The sequence below is a fragment of the Periophthalmus magnuspinnatus genome, chromosome 14 (assembly GCF_009829125.3).
Source record: "Periophthalmus magnuspinnatus isolate fPerMag1 chromosome 14, fPerMag1.2.pri, whole genome shotgun sequence".
NCBI lineage: Eukaryota > Metazoa > Chordata > Actinopteri > Gobiiformes > Gobiidae > Periophthalmus > Periophthalmus magnuspinnatus.
The window spans coordinates 9,746,356-9,767,568 of record NC_047139.1 but is presented as its reverse complement, the minus strand read 5'-3'; the positions used below and the strand labels follow the sequence as shown (position 1 = coordinate 9,767,568).

Genomic DNA, 21,213 nt, shown 5'->3' with positions numbered 1-21,213 from the left:
AAATTGTGCTTTATGATTTTCCATCTCTGTCAAGTTGAATGGCATCCAAGTTATAAACATAATACCTAATACCCTAATCCATGACTCAGGCCCACGGGCCAAATTTGGCTCTTGATATAATTATGTTTGGCCCACAAGATCATATCAAATATGTATTTGAGCTGGCCCGCCAGCCGCCGCGCCAGTATAGCGCATGCACTACTACTACTATGAATCCCAGAATGCTTTGCAAATACGTTGGCGCTGGCCCCCACCACTTCTGTTGACACTCATTATCATCTGCTACCTGTCGCCTCACTCAAATTGAATACACACCTTCTGAAAAAGATGCAGATGTTGTTAAAATGTTTCAGTAAATATTTAGTTTGGCCCATGACTTAGTCCCAATTTTCAATTTTGGCCCTCCTTGAATTTGAGTTTGACACCCCTGCTCTAGTCTATGCAGTCTAAACATGGCAGCCTAGCCTCAGTTGTCCAGGTGTGATCCATAGCAAAAGATAAAAGGGACTCATTTAATAGAAAATAGACAGTAAATCTAAAATCAAACACTGAAGATGAAAGAAAGACTCAAACAAAAACTCAAGTGTCAGTTAATCAGGTCCGGCTGTACACATACCATTCCATATTAGAAGTGGACACCAAGAATTTGTTTATGAACAACTTCATGAGGATGACCCAGAGAGATGTCATCTTAGACAAATGAAACTTCCATCCATCCATTTTCTTCCGCTTATCCGGGGCCGGGTTGCGGGGGCAGCAGTCTAAGCAGGGACTCCCAGGCCTCAATCACCCCAGACACTTCCTCCAGCTCCTCCGGTGGGACCTCAAGGCATTCCCAGGACAGCTGAGAGACATAGTCCCTCCAGCACATCCGGCTCAGGCACCTACTCGGGGCAATATAACCTCAACTGTCTCCTCTCAACATGGAGAACAGTGGCTCCACTATGACAAAATTACTCATCATAAGCTTTTGACTCCTCCAACAGTTTTCATCAAAAAACACTTAAAACTTGGCCAAAAAAGACAAAAAAATAAATGTACTAAAAGGTTATTAAATTTTAAATAAAATCTTGGGCGTGGTCATGTTGATTTTTCAACCAAATGTCAATTTTTTGGAAAAACAAACAACTAATTATCCAACCCAACCACTGTCAAACATGCAAACAATTGTTGGTAGGGTTCCACGCTATGACAAAATAATATTCAGTATTATATTGTATTCATAATATTCAGTAACTATGTTTTGTATTGTGATAACAATATTATTGTGATATTTTTATATACTTTTTAATATACTCTCACGCGCCGAGTCCACTCTGCATAATATGCAGGAAAAAATGAATGAGGCAATGAAACCTTCAAAACTGCTTTGGCACATGGAGACTAAGCACCCTGGATTAAAAGATAAGAATTTAGAGCTTTTTGAAAGAAACAAATGTGAACAAGAAGGAAAGAAGAAACAAGCGCAGGGTTTCCACTGATTCACCAGTATAGTGAGTTGTATTTTTAATGCATTTAACTTATTTTTGCTATGTTTATCTGCAACACGTAGATGATGATCCATGAAAATAAAACCCACATTATTCCAGTGCATGATGCAAAAAAGGTTGGGGACCTCTAATTTAGAAGTCAACCTGGGTCAAAGTTAAACCTGAACAAAGACAAAACCAAAAAAACAACCCATGTACTGTATTTTCCGGACTATATGTTGCTCCGAAGTATACATCGCACCATCAAAAAAAAGCGTAATAATTAAGGTAAAAAAACATACAAAAAACAAGTTGCATTTTTGGGGAAATTTATGTTATAGAATCCAAGACCAAGAACAGACATTTTATCTTTAATGGCAAGTTATAATAATAATAAGAAAAAGAAGAAGAAAATAGACAGCAACAAGCTGAATAGCAGTGCAGCATGCTAACATAACACATAAACAACAAACTGTCTGGTATGTCTATGTAATATACTAACAGTTAATCAGATACGCTAACGTAACATGTCCGCTTGTCCACAAACACGAGAGACACCAGAGTTCTTTTCATGTTTACTGTGGTCTTACTTCTTCATCACAGTTCACACCGTAGAACTAGCAAACACATAAAATATAACATAAGCTCTGGCTCATATTACAAATACACACAAAATCACATCTGAATCCCTGGAAAATATACATACCACTTTGGCCTGCAAGTAAACAAACCGGTCAACCAAAAACTTTATATGTTACTATTCAATTGTTTATTAAATAGTGCTCTGTCGGGTAAGACTTCACGTTAGCGTAAAAGGCGGAACCCGAAAACAAGAAGTAGTTTTTGTGACTTTTAACTAGACTTATGATAAACTAAACATTTACAACATTCTTCCAAATTAAAAATTATGATCTTTATGGTCTTATAAATGAAGGGGAAATAAATAAGGGGAAATTAAATATGAAATGTATAAAAGAAAATGAGTTAAGTAAATATTTTTACATGTATTACAAACACACCAGCGCCATTTAGTGGTCAAACAAGTGAACTGTAGCATGTATAATCAATGTAAACAGTTTGTGCAGTTTTCACTGTGATAATAATAAGATCTGAAATTATATATTTTAATAATTTCACATATAGGTTGTACCCCCAGGCAAACTATGACATTTTTTTTTTGACTTTTAGTCCGGAAAATACGGTATAATGTTGGACCTAATAAGGAAAATCTTAAAAATAATAATAAAATCTAATAAAGTCCATTTTGTGTAGTTATGACAACCCACTGGTCAAACCTTTTGAACAGTCAATGCAATAAATTTTGTTTGATGATTTTCCATAGCCGATATCAGGTCAAGTTGAATGGTATCCAAGTTGTAAACATAATACTTAATACTCTAGTCTATACAGTGTAAACATGACAGAAAGTCAGCGACTCATTCCAAAAATCAAGTGGTAAACAATAATGTACAGACAATTAAGTGGTATCGAAAATTTGAGCTCAGTGAGCTGAAAAAATGTTGAAAGACAGCTCAGTAGCACCACCTCAAAAATCGATTTACATTGTGCCAATGGGTGCCCAGCCGAGAAAAATTTCATCGTAGACAAATGAAACTTGGCAACAAAAAACAGTCATGTCAGAACATGCAAAAAATAATATTATGGCACCGTCAATCTTTGACATCTCCTCCAACAATTTCATCAAAAACATTTCAAACTTGACCAAAAGCCACAAAAACAAATGCAATAAAAGGTTATCAATTACATTTTAAAGAAAATGTTGGGCATGGTCATGGACATTTTTAAACAAAATGTAAATTTTTGGAAAAATAAAAAAAAATAAAAATTGTTTCACAACACATTTTTGGATTTGAATGGATCCAATGAAGCAAACGTGTACATCTGCACTGGACATAATTGCAAATTATGCCCCTGCCTTTTGAATTCATATTTGAATTCAAAAAAGCCAATCTGTTTGTCATGGACAAAACAAAGAACTTACAGAGAGGCTTTTCATAATTTCTTAAGCATAAAAAATGGAAGAAAGAAAAAAAAATCTTATTATCATTATTGTTTTTTAATTCACCATAATAAGTTTATAAGCACTTTTCTGCTTCCTGATTATTCAACATTAAAATGCTTTATAATTAGATGCAGACAGTGCACAGTGGTTGCCTGGGATCCTGAATACACACTTCAGTACCTTACAAAGATGTGTCTGGTCACCAGTGAATCTCCCCCTTTTTAGTTTGGTGATGGATGGATTAGCCGATTGAGGACACGCCTGGTCCGTCTATATTGCAAATAATAAAGGAAAAAAAAAATCTCAGGGGACTCAAGAAACATTGTGGATTTCTGCAGAATCAATGAGCAAAGCAGTAAGCTCTGTTAATCTGAGGTTAGATGAATTAGATTTTATTTTTAAATCATAGGTCACCAATGGACTTCCCATGTGTCACTGAAAAAAGATCTGACTACGATCACATTTGACAGGGCTTGAGACGCAACAGAGGCTGTGGGGACCAGACTGATGTCAGTCTGTATGAAAAATAGAGATATCATTCTGAATTTGTAGGCAAACACAGCTGACTTATTTTGACCTAATTTTTGAAGACGTGCTCTTAGAATTTCTCTGTACTGCTCATGGAAAAAAGTCAGATACAGGGCCAAGGACAAGTTTGTTGACTGAAGGTTTTTTCCAAAGTAATCCATAATAACTAACACTATTACTGAAAGTACGTATGTTTTCTTCATCCATCTACACCAAACTTATTTTTACTAAACATCAGCCTGTCCAGGGACTAGGGGTGGAAATTAGTAGCTATAACCTGGTACCATACATCTTTCTTGTTCTTTTAAGGTCAATGTAATGTCGTGCACTGTCCCTGTTCAAATAAAAGCATACCATACCATACAAATTAAAAAAAAAAATGTAATTGTTTCATTTAAATCTGTTTTTGTTTCATCATCTAAAATAAATTCTGGGCTGCAGACATGGATGGGTTAACTTTTAAACACTGTAAGGGTCTATTGGGAACGCCTGGCAGAGCCTTCTGTCAGAGGGGTCTTCAACTCACACCTCCGGGAGAACTTCTCCCTGATCCCGGGGGAGGTTGGAGACATGGGCTCCGAGTTGGCCATGTTCTCCACCTCTATTGTCAATGCGGCCGCTCGTAGCTGTGGTCGTAATGTCTGTGGTGCTTGTCGCAGCGGCAATCCCCGAACCCGGTGGTGGACACCGGAAGTAAGGGATGCCGTCAAGCTGAAGGAGTCCTATCGAGTCTTGTTGGCTCGTGGGACTCCTGAAGCAGCTGATGAGTACAGGCGTGGTGGTCCCTCTGTATAAGAAGGGGGACCGGAGGGTGTGTTCCAATTACAGGGGAATCACACTCCTCAGCCTTCCCGGTAAGGTCTATTCCAGGGTACTGGAGAGGAGAATCCGACCGATAGTCGAACCTCAGATTCAGGAGGAGCAGTGTGGTTTTCGTCCTGGTCGTGGAACACTGGACCAGCTCTATGCTCTCCATCGGGTCCTCGAGGGTTCGTGGGAGTTTGCCCAACCAGTCCACATGTGTTTTGTGGATCTGGAGAAGGCATTCGACCGTGTCCCTCGTGGTGTCCTTTGGGGGGTGCTCCGGGAGTATGGGGTCCGGGGCCCTTTGCTAAGGGCTGGGATGAGAATCAACCCCTCCAAATCCGAGGCCATGGTTCTCGACCGGAAAAAGGTGGTTTGCCCTCTCCGGGTGGGTGGTGAGTCTCTGCCCCAAGTGGAGGAGTTCAAGTATCTCGGGGTCTTGTTCACGAGTGAGGGAAGGATGGAGCGTGAGATTGACAGGCGGATCGGTGCAGCGTCTGCAGTGATGCGGTCGCTGTATCGGTCCGTTGTGGTGAAGAAGGAGCTGAGCCGGAAGGCGAAGCTCTCGATTTGCCAGTCAATCTACGTTCCTACCCTCACCTATGGTCATGAGCTCTGGGTAATGACCGAAAGGACAAGATCACGGATACAAGCGGCTGAAATGGGCTTCCTCCGCAGAGTGGCTGGGCGCACCCTTAGGGATAGGGTGAGGAGCGTTGAGAGGAACCAGTTGAGGTGGCTCGGGCATCTGCTCAGGATGCCTCCTGGACGCCTCCCTAGGGAGGTGTTCTGGGCATGTCCTACCAGGAGGAGGCCCCGGGGAAGACCCAGGACACGCTGGAGGGACTATGGCTCTCGGCTGGCCTGGGAACGCCTTGGGATCTCACCGGAGGAGCTGGAGGACGTGTCTGGGGTGAGGGAAGTTTGGGAGTCCCTGCTTAGACTGCTGCCCCCGCGACCCGGCCCCGGATAAGCGGAAGAAAATGGATGGATGGATTAACTGTTATAGTGAGAAATACAGATAGTTTAAACACCTTTGCAATTTCCAGTAAACTGAGAATGGTCATCTATGATATGTGTTCTCAGCTTAAGGTACTTTAACCTGAAGAAAACCTATCATATCAGAAGAAGACACAGTTAACAGCACTTCGCAGGTTCAGATTTGTATTGCAGTGTTTTGTTTTGAATCAAGGAGCACATGCCACACCTTTTACCTCAGATTATTTGTGACGATATGTGTCGCCCTCTCATAGTTCAAGTAAAGATGTTTGAGAATACTGACTAACCTTTTTGAAAACATAATCCCTGTAGGCATGACTTGACTAATTCTCAATGAATTACTATTAACTGTTTAAAAATATTATGTGCAAAATGGGATAGAGTCACTGTTTTTAGTGTGAGGTGCTTACATGTTTGCATAGTTCAATTTGAATAGTTACATTTTCTTAGATATTAAAACGAAAAGCTTCAAAGTTGCATAATACTAGTTTAATGTCATTAGTATATTTATCTTGATCATTAATAGTTGGTTTCACATTAGGCATAAAAGACAGAAATGCAAGGGTGATTAAAATCGAATACAAGAGTGATTAAAATAATTATTTGTATAGTGAAATGTTATTTTGGTTAGCAGTAAACAATTTTATATCTTGAAGAATATTTTTTACTTATGTTGAACAGCAAGCAGGGTAATGAATAAACAAAGGAGAAAGGACTGGTTGACTTTTGGCGCCACAGACACTGCAGCAGCAGTAGTAGTAGTAGTAGCAGCAACCGTAGTACTACTGTTTGGTGTGGTAGTTGGTGCATCTGTTGGTTTTGCTGTTGTCATGGCGCTGCTTGTCACTCGAGTTGTGAAAGAACAGGAACCTACGTTACCTACAGCATCTACAGTGATTATCTCCACTGTAGGAGAACAGCAGGAAGCTTCATAGGACGCCACGGTGTCGTTGGCATCTACAGTTGTGTTGAGCGTGCCGTTGCCTTGTCTGTGATACACTCTGACGATACCGGTGCCATTTACCCCATCACTCAACCGAACGGAGAGCTGCCAGGTGGAGTTACCGCAGGTTTCTGTGCAATTGTCCCGTAAACTGAGCAGCTCACAAACAGGACGAGTCACATCCGTCACCTGGAGAAGTAGAAAAATGCCTGAATATTGGTAGTTTTCAGATTGTAAAATGAGGTCATGTCTGATGGTTGTGGAATCTGATCGTATAATGACAACCAGATTCCAACAATAGCAGGTCCACTATCATGACATTTTTATCCAACTCAGCCACTGTCAACATGCAAACAATTTGTGATAGGGCTCCATTCAGTTAATTTAAAACAAATAATGTGTATGTTTTTTTTTTTTGTTTTTTTTTTGTAATAGTAGTTAAACTGGATCAAACTAAAAACTGAACAAAGACAAAACCAAACCCAATCCAAGTATAATGTTGGACCTAGTAAGGAAAATCTTACAATACAGTCCAATAAAGTCCATTTTATTCAGTCCGTTTCTATAAAATTAAGCACTTTGTGTTGTTGCGATTTTTTTTTTTTTTTTTTGCAACATTGATTATTACATCAGCCAATATTATGACAATATATTTTCTGAATATGTAAGTAATATTCACAAATGTTGAACTAGATCATTTCTATTAGTGACTACAACGAAGAACTTGCTATAGTTCAACAAAAGACTACATTTTAACTATATTAATTTTAGTTGCCCTCATCTATATGAAATATTATGAGCCTATAGAATATTGTGATGTACTCCCAAACCCAACAGTGACATCCTGTTCCCCCATTTTAATGAAAAATCATTGGCCCATAAAATGTTGCAATGTCATCTGATATCAATTACCTTAAAGGGCCCATATTATTATGTTTTCTGATCTATGTTATATTTCTGGACTTGTTTTTTGTTTCATTCTGAAGTGTTTAATGCACAAATCCTGTATATTCAGGTTGTGTTCTTGGAAAACACTCTAGTCCACCTTGTAATGTCATATGGTAATACAGGAAGTGCTCCACTGTGTTTTTAAATTCTGTACATCTTCAATAAAAATCATTTGGATGATTTCGGCTCTGGAATTGCCAGTCTCTGCTGAACTAAAGTTAAAAGATAGCTGTTAATTTGAAAACTACCATTACATGACATCACAAGGTGAGCATTTTGAACTTTGGAGATGTAAACAGACTAATAATAAAGAGTTACTATGACATGTGCGAGAGAAAGAAAATGCAACTCCGGGTATGTTTTTGAGGAGGTAACATTCTTCTATTTGTTCTAACATTGCTGAAACCTATCAATAGTCCATTTTGTGTATTATAGGACCTTTAAATGTCAAGTTTGTTTGTTTTTTCCTGCATTGTTTGACCATAGACTCTAGGGCCATAGATTCTAGTTAGTATTTACCTTTTTCAGGACAGTGACCATTAACACCCCATAGTTCACGTCTCCATCTGGTGCCTCAGCCTCTACTGTCAGTGTGACTTCAGTACCAGACTCAGCGTCAGTGGGGACTGATAGCTGCAGTGTGCCAACAGTGCTGCTGCCGCTCACCACCTCCAAAGTCTCGGGAAAAGATAGACTGAAGCTTTGGTCGTTAGTTGCTCTGATGCTAAATGTTCCTCCTGAACCATTGGTGGAGACAGTAAAATTCATAGACAAGGTTGCACCTGGTTCAATAATGTCATTTTCGTCATCCTAAAAAAGAAGAAATCACATTAAACTGACTTTATTACCCCATTATACTCTAGTACCATTTTCACACATAATTGCTTTGCACTATTAAAAGTTGCATTGGTATTTTAGTAGATACTCACAATAGTGACCGAGACAGACGAGGGTTTGATGCTGGTAGACGACTGTCGCTGGAAAGTCGCTGGTTGAACTGATTTGCTTGAAATTTTGCCGTTTTGCCCCTTTACAACCACAGTGAACTCCTCGGAGGGGATTGTGTCAAACTGGACTAAGTATTCTCCATTGCCCTGACTGGAGACTGTGCCTTTAACTTTTCCAGACCCGGATGAGTAAACAAGATATACTTCTGTCACATTGGCCATGTCACTCCCAATTAGTTTTACCATCATGGTGCCATTTGCTCCTACGCCAAAAGTTCAAAGCATGCATTACTCTGTATTTATTCATCACCAGCACCTACATCTTTACCTGCTTTTGGACGATTTTCAATTGCAGTGTATTCCTCAAAAGGGCCTTCTGTTGGCTGCATAAAGCTGAAGAAAAAGTCTATGGGAGTCTTGGCTAAAATAAACAAAAGAAAATATGGCCTAGTTAACGATGGCATGTACCTAAAATCACTGAATACTGTAGGACTGGATAGGACTGGATACTGCTTGTTTGGTATGTGGGTCCCGAGAAAGCACAACAGAAAGTTATTAGACAGTTCCAGCACAATTAATTAGTTTAGCTATAAGAAAATATTATTATGATAATCTTAGATATCTATTATTGCAGCATGGGCATCAGCATTAGATATCGATATAGTAAACCAGGTACTGTTCTGCATATGTGCATTAAAAACAAAACAAAAACTCCAGAGTGATGCACAGACCTCATCAACCACAACATTTACTATCATGTCTCTGTTCATACCTGTGATCTTCAGAGAGTAGGGGTTTGTCGAAACCATCCTAATTTCCCACAATCCAACTTCTGTGTTCAACATTAAAGCTTGGAGTTTTCCAACAACCACTGAAGTGAAGAGAGATCCATTTGTGGTAGTGCTCTCCTGAGCCACACCTGAGACCCGACAGGGGACAAAAAGTGGTTCACATTCAAGTAGTGCTTGTATAACTGATGGTTTGTTTGTTCTTATTGAGAATACCAGTTTTTGTATTGACTTTTTTTATTTAAAATTTTCCTTCTGTAATATTCAAAGGGCCACTGAGGTCATACTTGAGCAATTGTGTCAATACAATAGAAGACATATTAGATTTCAATGAGCAGGAGGTGTTTGAGAAACTGTTGATGATCATTAAAGAAAAGAATTGCCATGTACCTCCAGAATGAACGTCCTTTTAAGTGAAAATAGAAATCACCTGTGGGGCTGATGAGAATGAAGTCTTTGTTGGTCCCAGTTATGTAGATGGTGAGGTCTGTTACTGTGTCATCCACTGTGAAAGTGACGTTTTCTGACTTTCCTGGGTACCTGGCAACCTGCAGAAGGGTCACCTTGGAGAGTGGACAGTATTTTGTTTAATTGGTGGTTTATTGAAAAGAAAGTTATTGTTTTTTACCATACCACACTTGAGGTTGAAGTCTCCAAAACAACATTGATGGCCTCCAGAAGCTGATTTTTTGACATTTCCACAGCCTGACCTCCTGAAGCAGCAGCCAGGTCGTTGTACACTTGGAATTCTGTAACTGCTTGTCGAGGAGCGATCTGGTGCTGATTTCCACTGTTTGATCTACGTCGACGATAATTTGAGAAACTAGTTATCATAAAATTTACCTAAAAACAACAAAAATTTTACTTTTGACATCAAATACCATTTGAACAAAATGTAGTTAAAACACTTACCACAGACCCTGTCTTTTCTATCAGTGCAGCCACTGTACTTTTCAGGTGAGAGTCTTTTGCTGCAGCATCAGTGAAGAGGTAAATCTCAGAGTCTAAGGGGGCACCTGTTAGGCCCAGCTGTATACACAAGAGTAATTATTGTTGTGTCGTTTTTTTTTGTTTTTTTTTAACTTTTAGATTGGTTGTAAACCACTTTTAATGTGTGAGGCATCAAAGAAAATAGACCTCACCTGCAATCCAGTGAGAGACATTTCAGGTAAATCTCCTCCACCATTTGGAGTTAGTGCATTAATGGCCTTCTTGAATTCATTAGCATCTGTAGTCCTCACAAGTGGACCAAAATCTAAAATGACAGAATAACAAACAAAATCTGTAATTCCTAGGGTGAAGGATGTCTGTGTAATCCCTCAGTTGTTCCGGGTAGCAAAAGATGTTTAAACTTTGTCAACTGAACAAAATCTTTAAAGTGATTGGGCCGCTCTCTCGGCTAACCACAGTAAGTCACCATAGAAGGCACAAGATGATGTAGGGTCATGTTTATGCAAAATATGACTCTGGTGACAGTTAGCATGCAAGGAGTTCATGTAAACATTTGGTGTGTGTTACTTTCAGAGAAATTGAAACCTTTTTTGTTTTAATGTTAAGGATAATGATTGCGGTCAAGTCAGTCAAATTTACCTGGGTCATTAAAAGGCACGAGTATATAAAATGAAGGCTCATCCTTTGTTCCAACTCTTTTCTTTATTATTTCTGAAGTGACTTCTTTCACTGTTGCAATATCATCACGCATACTTCCTGTTGTGTCAATCACAAAACACAAAGCTTTTCCAGGAATAAGTCCCAACATTCTGTAAACAGAGGAAAAAATAATATACCATCTTTTTTAATGCAAACATGTAGAGGTAGATTTTGCCAACTTTATGTATTGTCACTAATGACTTGTGACTTCTTTATACAAACAAACTTGTTTTAGTAGATAATGTACCGTAAAAACTCTTTATCCCCTGCTGCACTGCGCACATCGTTCAGCAGCTCAAATGTGGCATCTACAGCGACAGTAGCGGCCTGATTGTACAGGTGTCCATGACTCGAGGTCAAAGAGTCCTTGTTTATTCCACCTTTAGGTGTCAACAATGCTGATGCATCTGGAAAATCCCCATGACTGCATTTTCCTGCAAGTGACAAAACAAATGAGCTTTTGTTATTGTGTAATAATAATAATAATAATGATCATCATCATGATCATCATGATGAACATGATGATGATCATCATGTTCATATCGACCATTAATATCATCATAATCATAACAATTGTAATGATGATCATACTCCCTAATATAATGAAATGGACAGTCTTTATCTTTAAAAAAAAAAAAAATGTTTGCTTACCTGATGGTTTGCTACTGAAGGGATTAAGATAGAAATACCCTGAGGTCAGGACTTTCTCTTCAAGGATATCTTCTAAAATATTGTTTGTGCAATCATCTCCGTCACAGTCGCGACAGGTTGGCCTTTTTTTATCTTAAGGAGATCATCAAATTAAATTTATAGGTTAGAACAACTTTTTCTTTAAATCATGTTTCTTTACCTGCTATTTTACCAATACTGCCCTGTTTGCTGATCACATTAGAGTTTGGCTTGTCATTTCCCATTTCTATCCAGTTGCTGTGACTGTAGAAATCCTAAATAATTTCGAGTTTACATGTGAGGTTATGAGGTTTAAAAGCAATAGTAATCTGAAAAGTCACCTGTAAAGTATGTAATATTTCTCCAATTTTTGATCTTGCAAACTTCATATTGTCTTTCTTGATGCTGGACTTCACAGCGTCTAATCCGTCTGTGATTAGTTTCTTTCCTTCATTAAAAGTTTCATCATTAAAATGTCGCCTTGAGGATAGTAACTTGACATCCACTGCTGCATTTTTGTCTTTAATGGTACGTATGTTTTTGCCAAAGCTCTTTGCTGCTTCACGCGCCGCACATGCTTCAGCCACACTTTCTATGGTGAACGATGCCTGTGACAAAATATTTGAGTTAATTTTGTCATGGGTTAATTTAGTTAACATGGAAATCTTACAGGAAAAGTGAAGTCCAAGCCTTCAGCTTCAGCCACAGCACGACAGGCAAGTGTAGTGACATTTAGGATGGCTCTCTCTGTGATCTCCTGATGACTCCACGATGAGCTCTTTATGATTGTAAAACCAGTTACTCGAGGGAGTAGGGACATGAGTGTCAGTAGGACCAAGCCAGACATCTTTTCACTTAGTACTATGGCCTCAGAGATTCTGTCAAAATATCATCAGATCATGATAAATACATAATAACCTGTGGTTGATATGAAATATTTAGATTCAGTATGATATACTCCCCTTTCGCTTTGATAAAATATATTGAATATTACATAATTGTTAAACTTTGTGTTCAGACACCAAATACAACAGCTATGGCGGTAAATAATTACTAAATTAATTTATGATTATTGTGTTGGGCTCCTTTCTGTTTACTTTCCATTTACAGACTCTGCCAGATCGATGTTACAGAAAGAAAATAAACATTTTAACACTTATACAAGTCAAATAAATGAGAACAATGGATGGTACTTACAGCAGTTGTAGATCTCTAATTCTGAATTATACAGAGTCAGCTCAATTTATACTTCTGTTACAAAGTATAAACCCACTGGGCAAACCTGTTGAACAGTGTATACTGTAAATTCCGTTTGATGATTTTCCATCTTGGTCAAGTTGAATGGCATCCAAGTTTAATGTTTACATGTAACAAAGAAACTTTAGGCAAAGTCAAACAAGGTGAGTGTTTTACAACCCTATCAGAGTGGGTGGTCACACATTCCTTAGTGAGAGGGGCTGCATAGGAGAAATGTGAACTTAACCTAAATGACCAGAAGGTAGCTGTTATCTTATTGTCCACATGTCCTTGTAAGCCCCGCTGGTCTGCATAGCGTCTTCGTGAGTCCTAATGAATTCCAGATCCACTTGTGGATCTGGAGGTTCAATCCCAGCACCCACATACTGTCAATGTGTGCGTGTGTGCATGCGTGCGGGTTTGTGTGTGTTTATATGGGTTAATGATTTCTAACAGTAAAAACCTTGAAGGTAGAAAAATGCTGTATAAATGTGACTATTTACCATGACCTGCTATTATTAGATGATAAAAATGTGTAGAATCTACTCATTACACAAACTTGGGTGGATTAACTGTTATAGGAAGGAATAGAGATAGTTTAAACTACAATTTCCAGTGAATCCAAAATGCCTATCTGTGATATGATGTGTTCTCAGGTTAAGGTAATTTAACCTGAAGAAAGCTTATCATATCAGAGGAGGACGCAGGTAACAGCGCCACGCAGGTTCAGTTTTGTATTACAGTGTTCTGTTTTGTTTCGAATCACCACACATATCTTAGAATATATGTGGTGATATGTGTCGCCCTCTTGTGGTTTAAGTAAAGATTTTGAAAATACTGACTAACCTTTTTAAATTCCTGTAGACATGACTTAACTAATCTCTCATTGAATGACTATGAAATGTTTAAAAACATCATGTGCAAAATGGGATAGAGAGCACCTCCCATTGGATATCATCCAATGGGAGGTGCTTACATCTTTGCATAGTTAAATCTGGGTAGAATTTTATTATTTATTAAAACAAAAAGCATTTTAAATTTGAATGAAATACAGTTCATTTAATATATATGTACATCCAATATTTATTAAAAGATAACGTCATTTTAATCCAATTTCATATGTACTTCATTAGTTATATGTTTATCTCAATTATTAATAGTTGGTTTCACATTAAACATAAAAAAACAGAAATACAAAGGTGATTAAAATCAAATAATAATTTAAATTTGTATGTGGAGTGAATCATTATTTTGGTAAACAGTAATTCAATTTTTATCTTGAAGAATATTGTCATTTAAGTTGAATAGCGAGCAGGGTAATGAATAAACAAAGGAGAAAGGACTGGTTGACTTTTGGCGCCACAGACACTGCAGCAGCAGTAGTAGTAGTAGTAGCAGCAACCGTAGTACTACTGTTTGGTGTGGTAGTTGGTGCATCTGTTGGTTTTGCTGTTGTCATGGCACTGCTTGTCACTCGAGTTGTGAAAGAACAGGAACCTACGTTACCTACAGCATCTACAGCAATTATCTCTACTGTAGGAGAACAGCAGGAAGCTTCATAGGACGCCACGGTGTCGTTGGCATCTACAGTTGTGTTGAGCGTGCCGTTGCCTTGTCTGTGATACACTCTGACGATACCGGTGCCATTTACCCCATCACTCAACCGAACGGAGAGCTGCCAGGTGGAGTTACCGCAGGTTTCTGTGCAATTGTCCCGTAAACTGAGCAGCTCACAAACAGGACGAGTCACATCCGTCATTTGGAGAAGTAGAAAAATGCCTGAATATTGGTAGTTTTCAGATTGTAAAATGAGGTCATGTCTGATGGTTGTGGAATCTGATTGTATAATGACAACCAGATTCCAACAATAGCAGGTCCACTATCATGACATTTTTATCCAACTCAGCCACTGTCAACATGCAAACAATTTGTGATAGGGCTCCACGATATGACAGAATAATGCATAATATTCAATGACTATGTTTTGTATTGTGATAACAACAATATTGTCATATTTTTATATACTCTTTGGGGCAATTTTAAGTTCAGTTAATTTAAAACAAATAATGTGTATGTTTTTTTTGTTTTTTTTTGTAATAGTAGTTAAACTGGATCAAACTAAAAACTGAACAAAGACAAAACCAAACCCAATCCAAGTATAATGTTGGACCTAATAAGGAAAATCTTACAATACAGTCCAATAAAGTCCATTTTATTCAGTCCGTTTCTATAAAATTAAGCACTTTGTGTTGTTGCGATTTTTTTTTTTTGCAACATTGATTATTACATCAGCCAATATTATGACAATATATTTTCTGAATATGTAAGTAATATTCACAAATGTTGAACTAGATCATTCCCATTAGTGACTACAACCAAGAACTTGCTATAGTTCAACAAAAGACTACATTTTAAATATATTAATTTTAGTTGCCCTCATCTATATGAAATATTATGAGCCTATAGAATATTGTGATGTACTCCCAAACCCAACAGTGACATCCTGTTCCCCCATTTTAATGAAAAATCATTGGCCCATAAAATGTTGCAATGTCATCTGATATCAATTACCTTAAAGGGCTCATATTATTATGTTTTCTGATCTATGTTATATTTCTGGACTTGTTTTTTGTTTCATTCTGAAGTGTTTAATGCACAAATCCTGTATATTCAGGTTGTGTTCTTGGAAAACACTCTAGTCCACCTTGTAATGTCATATGGTAATACAGGAAGTGCTCCACTGTGTTTTTAAATTCTGTACATCTTCAATAAAAATCATTTGGATGATTTCGGCTCTGGAATTGCCAGTCTCTGCTGAACTAAAGTTAAAAGATAGCTGTTAATTTGAAAACTACCATTACATGACATCACAAGGTGAGCATTTTGAACTTTGGAGATGTAAACAGACTAATAATAAAGAGTTACTATGACATGTGCGAGAGAAAGAAAATGCAACTCCGGGTATGTTTTTGAGGAGGTAACATTCTTCTATTTGTTCTAACATTGCTGAAACCTATCAATAGTCCATTTTGTGTATTATATGACCTTTAAATGTCAAGTTTGTTTGTTTTTTCCTGCATTGTTTGACCATAGACTCTAGGGCCATAGATTCTAGTTAGTATTTACCCTTTTCAGGACAGTGACCATTAACACCCCATAGTTCACGTCTCCATCTGGTGCCTCAGCCTCTACTGTCAGTGTGACTTCAGTACCAGACTCAGCGTCAGTGGGGACTGATAGCTGCAGTGTGCCAACAGTGCTGCTGCCGCTCACCACCTCCAAAGTCTCGGGAAAAGATAGACTGAAGCTTTGGTCATTAGTTGCTCTGATGTTAAAAGTTTCTCCTGAACCATTGGAGGAGACAGTAAAATTCATAGACAAAGTTGCACCTGGTTCAATGATGTCATTTTCGTCATCCTAAAAAAAGAAGAAATCACATTAAACTGACTGTATTACCTCTTTATACTCTAGTACCATTTTCACACATAATTGCTTTGCTCTATTAAAAGTTGCATTGGTATTTTAGTAGATACTCACAATGGTGACCGAGACAGACGAGGGTTTGATGCTGGTAGACGACTGTCGCTGGAAAGTCGCTGGTTGAATTGATTTGCTTGAAATTTTGCCGTTTTGCCCCTTTACAACCACAGTGAACTCCTCGGAGGGGATTGTGTCAAACTGGACTAAGTATTCTCCATTTCCCTGACTGGAGACTGTGCCTTTAACTTTTCCAGACCCAGATGAGTAAAGAAGATATACTTCTGTCACATTGGCTGTGTTACTCCCAATTAGTGTTACCATCATGGTGCCATTCGCTCCTACACGAAAAGTTCAAAGCATGCATTACTCTGTATTTATTCATCACCAGCACCTACATCTTTACCTGCTTTTGGACGATTTTCAATTGCAATGTATCCCTCAAAAGGGCCTTCTATTGGCTGCATAAAGCTGAAGAAAAAGTCTATGGGAGTCTTGGCTAAAATAAACAAAATAAAATTTGAAATAGTTAACGATAGCATGTACCTAAAATCACTGACTACTTTTATTGTAATAGGACTGGATGCTGCTTGTTTGGTATGTGGGTCTTGAAAAAGCACAACAGAAAGTTATTAGCCAGTTCCAGCACAACTAATTAGTATATCTTATAGAAAACATTATTATGATAATCTTAGATAACTATTATTGCAGCATGGGCATCAGCATTAGATATTGAAATAGTAAACCAGGTACAGTTCTGCATATGTGCATTAAAAACAAAACAAAAACTCCAGAGCGATGCACAGACCTCACCAACCACAACATTTACAATCATGTCTCTGTTCATACCTGTGATCTTCAGAGAGTAGGGGTTTGTCGAAACCATCCTAATTTCCCACAATCCAACTTCTGTGTTCAACATTAAAGCTTGGAGGTTTCCAACAACCACTGAAGTGAAGAGAGATCCATTTGTGGTAGTGCTCTCCTGAGCCACACCTGAGACCCGACAGGGGACAAAAAGTGGTTTAGAGGACATTCAAGTAGTGCTTGTATAACTGATGGTTTGTTTGTTCTTATTGAGAATACCAGTTTTTGTATAGACTTTTTTTAATTTAAAATTCTCCTTCTGTAATATTCAAAGGGCCACTGAGGTCATACTTGAGCAATTGTGTCAATACATGAAATATTAGATTTCAATGAGCAGGAGGTGTTTGAGAAACTGTTAATCATTAAAGAAAAGAATTGCCATGTACCTCCACAATTAATGTCTTTTAAAATGAAAATCACCTGTGGGGCTGATGAGAATGAAGTCTTTGTTGGTCCCAGTTATGTAGATGGTGAGGTCTGTTACTGTGTCATCCACTGTGAAAGTGACATTTTCTGACTTTCCTGGGTACCTGGCAACCTGCAGAAGGGTCACCTTGGAGAGTGGACAGTATTTTGTTTAATTAGTGTTTTATTCTCTGGAATGCACTTCCACTGAATGTTAGACTGGCCGACTCACTTCCTGTTTTTAAATCTCTTTTTAAAACTCTTTTTTTTAGCTTGGCTTTTAACTCAGTGTAAAGAGTTGACATTTATCATGTTCTGTTTTTAATGTTATTGCGTCTCATGTTTTTTTTTGTGTGTTTTAACCTGTTTACAGCACTTTGGTCGACTGTGTTGTTTTTAAAGTGCTTTATAATATATTATAGATTTTGAAAAGGAAGTTATTGTTTTTTACCATACCACACTTGAGGCTGAAGTCTCCAAAATAACATTGATGGCCTCCAGAAGCTGATTTTTTGTGACTTCCACAGCCTGACCTCCTGAAGCAGCAGCCAGGTCCTTGTACACTTGGAATTCTGTAACTGCCATTCGAGGAGCGATCTGCTGCTGATTTCCACTGTTTGATCTACGTCGACGTAAACTTGTGGAACTAGTTATCATAAAATTTACCTAAAAACAACAAAAATTTTACTTTTGAGATCAAATACCATTTGAACAAAATATAGTTAAAACACTTACCACAGACCCTGTCTTTTCTATCAGTGCAGCCACTGTACTTTTCAGGTGAGAGTCTTTTGCTGCAGCATCAGTGAAGACGTAAATCTCAGAGTCAAAGGGGGCACCTGTTAGAGCCAGCTGTATACACAAGAGTAATTATTGTTGTCCTTTTTTTTTTTTTACTTTTAGATTTATTGTAAACCACTTTTAATATGTGAGGCATCAAAGAAAATAGACCTCACCTGCAATCCAGAGAGAGACATTTCAGGTAAATCTCCTCCACCATTTGGAGTTAGTGCATTAATGGCCTTCTTGAATTCATTAGCATCTGTAGTCCTCATAAGTGGACCAAAATCTAAAATGACAGAATAACAAACAAAATCTGTAATTCCTAGGGTGAAGGATGTCTGTGTAATCCCTCAGTTGTTCCGGGTAGCAAAAGATGTTTAAACTTTGTCAACTGAACAAAATCTTTAAAGTGATTGGGCCGCTCTCTCGGCTAACCACAGTAAGTCACCATAGAAGGCACAAGATGATGTAGGGTCATGTTTATGCAAAATATGACTCAGGTGACAGTTAGCATGCAAGGAGTTCATGTAAACATTTGGTGTGTGTTACTTTCAGAGAAATTGAAACCTTTTTTGTTTTAATGTTAAGGATAATGATTGCGGTCAAGTCAGTCAAATTTACCTGGGTCATTAAAAGGCACGAGTATATAAAATGAAGGCTCATCCTTTGTTCCAACTCTTTTCTTTATTATTTCTGAAGTGACTTTTTTCACTGTTGCAATATCATCACGCATACTTCCTGTTGTGTCAATCACAAAACACAAAGCTTTTCCAGGAATAAGTCCCAACATTCTGTAAACAGAAGAAAAAATAATATACCATCTTCTTTAATGCAAACATGTAGAGTTAGATTTTGCCAACTTTATGTATTGTCACTAATGACATGTGACTTCTTTATACAAACAAACTTGTTTTAGTAGATAATTTACCGTAAAAACTCTTTATCCCCTGCTGCACTGCGCACATCGTTCAGCAGCTCAAGTGTGGCATCTACAGCGACAGTAGCGGCCTGATTGTGCAGGTGTCCATGACTCGAGGTCAAAGAGTCCTTGTTTATTCCACCTTTAGGTGTCAACAATGCTGATGCATCTGGAAAATCCCCATGACTGCATTTTCCTGTGAGTGACAAGACGAATGTCCTTTTATTATTTGGTAATAATAATAAAAACAATAATATGAACATTATGATGAAGATGGTGATGATGATGATGATGACTATGATGAAGATGATGATTATTGTTATTATTATTATCATCTTCATCATAGTCATGAGGCATGATAATCATAATTCCTTAAAATAATGTTTTTAACTTTATCTTTTAAAAATGATGTTACCTTACCTGATGGTTTGCTATTGTAGGGATTAAGATAGAAATACCCTGAGGTCAGGACTTTCTCTTCAAGGATATCTTCTAAAATATTGTTTGTGCAATCATCTCCGTCACAGTCGCGACAAGTTGGCCTTTTTTTATCTTAAGGAAATCATCGTATTAAATGTTATGTATAGTTTAGAAATACTTTTTTCTTTAAATCATATGTTTCTTTACCTGCTATTTTACCAATACTGCCCTGTTTGCTGATCACATTAGAGTTTGGCTTGTCATTTCCCATTTCTATCCAGTTGCTGTGACTGTAGAAATCCTAAATAATTTCATGAGTTTACATGTGAGGTTATGGTTTATTTTAAAAGCAATAATAATCTGAAAACCACACCATCACCTGTAAAGTATGTAATATTTCTCCAATTTTTGATCTTGCAAACTTCATATTATCTTTCTTGATGCTGGACTTCACAGCTTTTAATCCATCAGTGATTAGCTTCTTTCCTTCCTTAAATGTTTCCCCATCAAAATGTCGCCTTGAGGATAGTACCTTGACATCCACAGCTGCATTTTTGTCTTTTATGGTACGTATGTTTTTGCCAAAGCTCTTTGCTGCTTCACGCGCCGCACATGCTTCAGCCACACTTTCTATGGTGAACGATGCCTGTGACAAAATATTTGAGTTAATTTTGTCATGGGTTAATTTAGTTAACATGGAAATCTTACAGGAAAAGTGAAGTCCAAGCCTTCAGCTTCAGCCACAGCACGACAGGCAAGTGTAGTGACATTTAGGATGGCTCTCTTTGTGATCTCCTGATGACTCCACGATGAGCTCTTTATGATTGTAAAACCAGTTACTCGAGGGAGTAGGGACATGAGTGTCAGTAGGAACAAGCCAGACATCTTTTCACTTAGTACTATGGCCTCAGAGATTCTGTCAAATGTCATCAGATCATGATAAATACATAATAACCTGTGGTTGATATGAAATATTTAGATTCAGTATGATATACTCCCCTTTCGCTTTGATAAAATATACTGAATATTACGTAATTGTTAAACTTTGTGTTCAGTCACCAAATACAACAGTTATGGTGGTAAATAATTACTAAATTAATTCATGATTATAGTGTTGGGCTCCTTTCTGTTTACTTTTCATTTACAGACTCTGCCAGATCGATGTTACAGAAAGAAAATAAAAATACACACATTTACAAGTTAAATAAATGAGAACAAAGGACTGGTACTTACAGTAATTGTAGATCTCTAATACTGAATTATACACAGTCAACCCAATTTATACTTCTATTACAAAGCGTAAACCAACTGGGCAAACTTGTTGAACAGTGTATACTG

The 21,213-nt window shown here is 37.8% G+C and overlaps 1 protein-coding gene across 4 annotated transcripts; it reads right to left on the bottom strand.

The window, feature by feature from the left end:
• Positions 1 to 5,973: 5,973 nt before the first annotated feature.
• On the bottom strand, positions 5,974 to 20,785 carry LOC117381655 (von Willebrand factor A domain-containing protein 7-like). Of its 4 annotated transcripts, XM_055226993.1 has the most exons (16): positions 12,966 to 13,008; positions 12,439 to 12,646; positions 12,110 to 12,376; positions 11,950 to 12,043; positions 11,751 to 11,882; positions 11,347 to 11,533; positions 11,040 to 11,209; positions 10,592 to 10,704; positions 10,362 to 10,478; positions 10,083 to 10,292; positions 9,880 to 10,012; positions 9,434 to 9,580; positions 8,990 to 9,082; positions 8,644 to 8,924; positions 8,234 to 8,524; positions 5,974 to 6,955 (listed from the first exon to the last, which is right to left on the bottom strand). In XM_055226993.1, exons 2-16 carry the CDS (start codon positions 12,613 to 12,615, stop codon positions 6,488 to 6,490), a joined length of 2,880 nt encoding a protein of 959 aa, XP_055082968.1. In that variant the 5' UTR covers positions 12,616 to 12,646; positions 12,966 to 13,008; the 3' UTR covers positions 5,974 to 6,487. The 4 variants fall into 4 exon arrangements, with proteins under 4 accessions (XP_055082968.1, XP_055082966.1, XP_055082969.1 ...); XM_055226991.1 differs by lacking the exons at positions 8,644 to 8,924; positions 8,990 to 9,082; positions 9,434 to 9,580; ... (9 more) ...; positions 12,439 to 12,646; positions 12,966 to 13,008 and adding exons at positions 16,542 to 16,822; positions 16,888 to 16,980; positions 17,331 to 17,477; ... (8 more) ...; positions 20,255 to 20,521; positions 20,584 to 20,785 and having other exon boundaries at positions 6,216 to 6,955; XM_055226994.1 differs by lacking the exons at positions 10,592 to 10,704; positions 11,040 to 11,209; positions 11,347 to 11,533; ... (3 more) ...; positions 12,439 to 12,646; positions 12,966 to 13,008 and adding exons at positions 18,710 to 18,822; positions 19,158 to 19,327; positions 19,465 to 19,651; ... (2 more) ...; positions 20,255 to 20,521; positions 20,584 to 20,785 and having other exon boundaries at positions 6,216 to 6,955.
• Positions 20,786 to 21,213: the final 428 nt, after the last annotated feature.

Coding starts and splice junctions, on each gene's coding strand:
- LOC117381655 (XM_055226991.1), bottom strand. CDS start 20,760: ATGTCTGGCTTGTTCCTACTGACACTCATGTCCCTACTCCCTCGAGTA. Junction 18,606..18,709: donor TGTCTCTCTCTGGATTGCAG/GTGAGGTCTATT, acceptor TTGTGTATACAG/CTGGCTCTAACAGGTGCCCC. Junction 18,420..18,488: donor TAGAAAAGACAGGGTCTGTG/GTAAGTGTTTTA, acceptor TGTTGTTTTTAG/GTAAATTTTATGATAACTAG.